This window comes from Camelina sativa, chromosome 19, assembly GCF_000633955.1.
Source record: "Camelina sativa cultivar DH55 chromosome 19, Cs, whole genome shotgun sequence".
Classification (NCBI taxonomy): domain Eukaryota; kingdom Viridiplantae; phylum Streptophyta; class Magnoliopsida; order Brassicales; family Brassicaceae; genus Camelina; species Camelina sativa.
The window spans coordinates 25,448,793-25,455,928 of NC_025703.1; the positions used below are offsets into that span (position 1 = coordinate 25,448,793).

General features: G+C 40.7%; 1 protein-coding gene across 1 annotated transcript; it reads left to right on the forward strand.

Annotated features, from left to right (window-relative positions):
* On the forward strand, positions 2,645-3,319 carry LOC104768194. The gene has a single exon (XM_010492119.1). It carries the CDS (start codon positions 2,645-2,647, stop codon positions 3,317-3,319), a length of 675 nt encoding a protein of 224 aa, XP_010490421.1.

Consider the following 7,136-nt stretch of genomic DNA (forward strand, 5'->3'; position numbering starts at 1 on the left):
TATTTTCATGAGAATGGATTAACAAGCATTGGAAGATCATTGTCTAGAGATAGCTCACTGTTGATTGAGGTTTGTTGGTCAGTTTAGATTAGTATAGCTCAAGTCCAGCCCATGAATCCATCCCTAGGACCTTCTGTGTTTATTGATTTCTTTATTTGATTACTGTTATTCGCTTTTTGTTTGATTTACTTTCAACCCGCTCTGTTTGATTGTTAAGTTTTGTTTCTGTTCTTCGTAGCTTCCCACTTGACCCAGTACTCGATCGAAGCCTGCTCGAGTCTGTTTCTCAGTTCTTGCTTTATGTCTAGCATCTTTCTAGTTTCATTCATGTTTCATTGCATATCTTATTTTCAGTTATTATCTTGCATTTGATTTGTCATCTTAGTAGTTTTACATTCTGCATTTACATTTCTGTCATCAAATTGTTGCACCAAAACCATTTTCATATTTGGCTTAGATAAGTGTTTACATCTTGACTGCTTGCATCATACTCATTATGGATTGACATCTCTTATACTGCAACTGCATAAGAGTAATTGAAACCTCTTGCATTCCACCTGATCATACCTCTTAGGGTTTTAGCTTGTGTTTGTTGTCTGATTGCATCATTCATACATTCATAAGTATTCCAAACCCCCAAAAAAGAACATGTTTCAATTTGGCGCCGTTGCCATTTGAGTGGTTGTTTGTGACAGTCAGGATTTACACAAGTTTAAGATTAAGTTCTATTGTTACACTTGATCATTACTGATTTGAATCTTCATCTGCTTGGTTGTTTTGAGTTTCAGGTACCAACTCGACCCTGCACTCGTCTGCACGATCGAGTCACCAAGCCGAATTCAGTCAGTCTTCTAGTTTCCGTCACTTCGATCCTCAACTCGAGCCTGTGCTCGACCAAGTGTCAGTTTGAGTGGCTGATCGAGTCACCAACAAAGGTTCACTCGAGCCATTGCTCGACCGTCTGTTATTTTGAGTAGGTGATCGAGTCCGTACATGCAAACCATATCGAAAGGAAACAAGAACCTTGAAAGATACATTGAGCACATCAACCATTTACCAAGGGATTTGAGGCAAAAGAAAACCAAAATCCTTAAGGAACAAGAACACCAACTGCTCATGGATCCACCCATGCAGAGACCAAGACAAATTGGAGCAGGTGATGCTCCAAATACTCACACCCAAAGGGCAGGAATAGTTCCACCTGCAGTAGTAAATAATAATTTTGAGATAAAAAGTGGGCTGATTACTATGATTCAGTCAAACAAGTTACATGGTCTGCCTATGGAGGATCCCTTAGACCATCTTGATGAGTTTGATAGGCTCTGTGGCCTGACCAAGATTAATGGAGTAAGTGAAGACAGTTTCAAGCTCAGACTCTTCCTATTTTCACTTGGAGATAAAGCTCACTTGTGGGAGAAGACTTTACCAACAAGAGCAATCACAACCTGGGATGGCTGCAAAAAGGCTTTCCTAGCCAAGTTCTTCTCTAATGCAAGGACTGCTAAACTGAGCAATGAGATATCTGGTTTTTAACAGAAGAATAATGAGACCTTCTGTGAAGCATGGGAAAGATTCAAAGGCTACCAAACCCAGTGTCCTCATCATGGGTTTAGTAATGAGTCCCTACTTAGGACACTGTACAGAGGAGTTCTACCAAAGATCAGAATGTTGCTGGATACTGCATCAAAGGGGAACTTTCTCAACAAACATGTGGATGAAGGACGAGAACTGATAGAAAACTTGGCTCAATCAGATGGGAATTACAATGAAGACTTTGATAGGACTGTCCGATTTGTTGAACCTGCCCAGGATGAGAAGTACAAGAAAGATTTGAAGACTGTGCATGACAAGTTAGACAAGATTCTTCTTAGTCAGCAGACAAACATTCACTTTCTTGCTGATGAAGACGCAACAGTTCAAACTGGGGAGAATGAAATGGCTGAGTTGTGTTATGTTCAGAATCAGGGTGGTTTCAAGCCTTACAACCAGTTCAAGAACAACAATCTGTCTTACAGAAGTACTAATGTGGCAAACCCACAAGACCAAGTCTATCCAGCTCAACAGCCCTAACAACATAACAATTATGTACCCAAGCAGCAAAACCAAAGTTTCCACGCTCTAATGTGTCCCCCACCAGGGTTTCAGACTAATCAGAGCCAGGAAACAGATTTAAGAGCTATGATGCAACATATGCTACTTGGACAAGCAAATGGGCAGCTAGAGACAGCAAAGAAGTTGACTGAAATAAATCAGAGGCTGGAATCTTCTTAAGATGATGACCATTGAAAGTCAGATGAAGGGAAAAACAATTGAACAAACAACTGAGTTTGCTAATGCCATTAATCTTCGAAGTGGCAGACAACTACCGGAAAGGATTGGTGTTTTGCCAATCACTGAGGACAGTGATATTCAATATGAGGAGGAGTTTCAACAAGAAACAACTCAGACTGAAAAACAGGTGGAATCCGAGCAACCACTCGACCAGCCACTCGAACCCTCACACGATCGAGTACCTGACCGAGAAGGAAGTCGAGTACCTACCTAGGAAAAGCTCAAACCAGCTGCTACCAAGGAAAAAGAAGTGCGGTTCATTCCACCCCCTTATAAGCCTCCACTACCTTTCCCAGGAAGATTTAAGAAACAGATGGTTGAAAAGTATAAGGCACTGTTTGACAAACAAGTTAGAGAAATTGAGCTTAGGATGCCTTTAATAGATGCCTTTGCTTTGATTCCTCCCTATCAGAAATTCCTGAAAGATGCTGTAATGGAAAGGATCAAAGAAGTTCAAGGAATAGTAGTTCTTAGCCATGAGTGCAGTGCTATAATCCAAAAACAGGTAAACCCACAGAAATTAAGGGATCTAGGTTCTTTCACATTGCCTTGCTCCATTGGTCCTCTGACTTTCAACAGATGCCTTTGTGATTTGGGAGCTTCAGTCAGCCTAATGCCTCTGTCAGTTGCAAAGCGCCTAGGGTTCACAAGGTACAAGCCATGCAATATATCCCTGATCTTAGCTGATAGATCAGTAAGATTGCCACATGGTGTTTTGGAAGACTTAACAGTAAGAGTTGGAACAGTAGAAGTCCCAACAGACTTTGTAGTTCTAGAAATGGATGAGGAACCTAAAGATCCTCTGATCCTAGGAAGATCATTTCTAGCCACATCAGGAGCTATTATAGATGTAAGGAAGGGTAAATTTGATCTCAACTTGGGAGAGGACTTCAGGATGACATTTGACATTTTAGAGACCATGAAGAAACCAACAATTGGAGAACAATCTTTTGGGTTGAAGATATGGACAAATTGGCAGGAGAGCTGATGGAAGAATTATCAGAACAAGATCACCTTAAAACTGCTTTGACCAAAAGTGGGGAAAAAGGATTCCTATATAGAGAAACCAAGGCTTACGAAGAAATGTTAGACTCTTATAGAGAATGTGATATTCCAGAAGCCTTTGAGAGGTTACCAGCATCAAGAGAGGAAGTATGGTCAGTTCAGATAGTAAACACAGAGAACTCGACCATGCACTCGAGTATGCACTCGATCGAGCAGAAGAAGCACTCGGCCGAGCACTCAGCCGAAACTCTCACTGATGACTCGTCTGAGCTAAAAGCACCAAAAGTGGAACTCAAACCACTCCCATCTGGGCTAAGGTACGTATTTCTAGGAATTAACTCTACTTATCCAGTAATAGTAAATGCTAGTTTGAGTAATGAAGAGCTTGATTTGCTAGTTCCTGAGCTTAGAAAGATTAGGAGAGCTATAAGCTATTCCTTAGATGATATCAAGGGAATTTCACCTAGTCTTTGCATACATAGAATTCATCTTGAAAATGAATCTTACTCCAGCATAGAACCCCAAAGAAGACTTAATCCAAACCTTAGAGAAGTAGTAAAGAAAGAGATTCTCAAGGGAGGAATTACTGTAATTAAGAATGATCAAGATGAATTAATCCCAACTAGAACCATAACAGGACATAGGATGTGTATTGAGTACAGAAAACTTAACTCAACTTCTAGAAAAGATCATTTCCCTCTCCCATTTATTGATCAAATGCTTGAAAGGCTAGCTAATCACACCCATTACTGTTTCTTGGATGGATACTCTGGATTTTTCCAAATACCAATTCATCCTAATGATCAAGAAAAGACAACATTCACATGCCAATATGGTACTTTTGCTTATAGAAGAATACCATTTGGACTATGTAATGCACCAGCTACCTTTCCAAGATGCATGATGTCTATCTTTTCTGATTTTATTGAGGATGTTGTTGAAGTTTTCATGGATGACTTCTTTGTCTATGGAGACTCTTTCTCTTCTTGTCTAGGTAACCTATGTAGGGTTCTAAAAAGGTGTGAAGAGACAAATCTGGTTCTAAACTGGGAAAAATGTCACTTCATGGTTCAAGAAGGGATAGTTCTTGGACATAAGATTTCAGAGAAGGGGATTGAGGTTAATAAGGCAAAAATTGAAGTCATGGTCCAACTTCAACCACCAAAGACAGTAAAAGACATAAGAAGTTTCCTGGGACATGTTGGGTTCTACAAGAGATTTATCAAGGATTTTTCCAAGATTGCTAGGCCCTTAACAAGGTTGCTGTGCAAGGAAACTGAGTTCAACTTTGATGAAGAGTGTTTGAAAGCTTTTAAGGAGATCAAAGCTGCTTTGATATCAGCACCAATAGTTCAAGCCCCAAACTGGGATCTACCATTTGAAATCATGTGTGATGCTTCTGATTTTGCTGTGGGAGCAGTGCTAGGACAAAAGAAGGACAAGAAGCTGCATGTTATACATTATGCAAGCAGAACTTTAGATGAAACCCAAGGGAGATATTCAACCACAGAAAAGGAACTTATGGCAGTAGTGTTTGCATTTGAGAAGTTCATAAGCTACCTAGTGGGTTCCAAGGTAATTGTGTATACTGATCATGCTGCTTTGAGGCACATTTACTGAAAGAAAGACACCAAACCTAGGCTGTTAAGGTGGATCTTGCTTCTACAAGAATTTGATATGCAAATAGTAGATAAGAAGGGTATAGAGAATGGAGTAGCTGATCATTTGTCCAGAATGCGGATAGACGAGGCTATACCAATTGATGATTCAATACCTGAAGAAAAGCTGATGCAGCTGGAAACTACTCGACCCACCACTCGAGCATGCACTCGATCGAGTGTGTTTGGACACCCGATCGAGCAGGACCAGATGGAGGAATGGATGGCAGTTGACAGTGAAGACTTGCCCTGGTATGCTGACATAGTGAACTATAAAGTTTGTGAAGAATTTCCAGAAGGCATAGACCCTTATAAAAAGAAGAAACTGCTCAAAGATGTCAACAATTACTATTGGGATGAACCCTATCTCTATAAGAAGGGATGAAGTGGAAAGAGTTTAGGAGGTGCATTGCAGAAAATGAAGTGGAAAGAGTTTTGAAGCACTGTCATGGTTCAACTTATGGAGGCCATTTTGCAACATTCAAGACTGCCTAAAAGGTTCTACAAGCAGGACTATGGTGGCCAACTCTGTTCAAAGACACTCACAAGTTTATTACAAGTTGTGATGCTTGCCAAAGGATGGGAAATATTACAAGAAGGAATGAGATGCCCCAAAACCCAATTCTGGAAGTTGAGATATTTGATGTGTGGGGAATTGATTTCATGGGACCTTTTAATCCTCCTTCAAATGGGAATGTCTACATATTAGTGGCAGTGGACTATGTCTCCAAGTGGGTAGAGGCTATTGCCAGCCCTACTAATGATCACAAAGTGGTTCTTAAACTTTTTAAGACCATAATCTTCCCAAGGTATGGAATTCCAAGGGCTGTGATTAGTGATGGAGGAACACACTTCATCAACAAGATCTTTGAAGGAATCCTAAGGAAGTATGGAGTTAAACACAAGGTGTCTACAGCCTACTACCCTCAAACAAGTGGGCAAGTTGAAGTGTCAAACAAACAAATCAAGGCCATTCTATCAAGAATAGTAGGAGCAACAAGAAAGGATTGGTCTAGTAAACTTGATGAAACACTTTGGGCCTATAGAACAGCTTTCAAGACACCTATAGGAAGAACACCTATAGGAAGAACCCCATTCCAATTTCATATTCAAATGGTAAAAACTCTCCACCTTGTTCCCTTGTCCCCTCCACTCCTTTATAAGGGCATAAATTCGAGCATAAGCACCACACAATCTCTCTTGCATAAACATTTCAGATTCTTGATAGAAACAATTCAGTTCTTTCATTCCTTTTGGTTCACTAACCTATTAATTCGAGTTTTGAGTTTATTCTTTCAAGTTTCTTTTGAAATGACCTCACAAGAAAGAGCTACTGCCCGCCGAGAAGCTGCTAAGCTTGTAGCTACCAGTTTCCTTGAGTTTCAAAAGGTACCTTACAATCCAAGAGAAACTGGGGAAGACACTCGACCAGGACTCGACCACGCACTCGGTCAAGTGTGCGGTCGAGTGACTCATCGAGTCATAGAGCGCAGAAGAACCAAATTGAGGAAGACGATTGGGTCATGAGTGAGAGTGAGGGCGAGTTGGTGTTTGACTTCTCTAAGTAAAGAAGACATAAGGGAAAAGGGAAGAGGCCAGCTCAAGAACACCAAGAAGAAGAGAATGGAAGTGAAGAAGAAGAAGAGGTGGAAGAAGAATCTGGTTTCCAGATCCCAAGCCTACTCTATGAAGCTTTCATGAAGATGAGCATCCAAGGAACAAGATATCCACATAAAGAAACCATGGAGAAGTTGGGTATTGCTGAAGATGTTGAGTTTCTGTTTGAGAAATGCAACTTAAGCATATTCATGGGTTTGTGCTTGGAGGGGTATATGGAAGAGAGTTGTGAATTTCTATCCACCATCAAGCTTCATCTCTTCACAAGCATGGACCAAGACATGGGAGCTGGTTACATTGACTTCACCATCAAGGGCAAGAAGTATGAGCTGTCACTCAAGCAGCTAGCCACACTCTATGGGTCTGAAGTTGGAAGTGAAGAGGACATGGTCATACCCAAGGAAGAACCTTTTGCTGCTTGGGAGACAATTGGAGACAACAAGCTTTATTCTTCTTCCAAGACCAAGAGTTCAAAGATAAGGAGTCCAGTCCTAAGGTACTTCCACAAAGCTTTAGCAAATACAT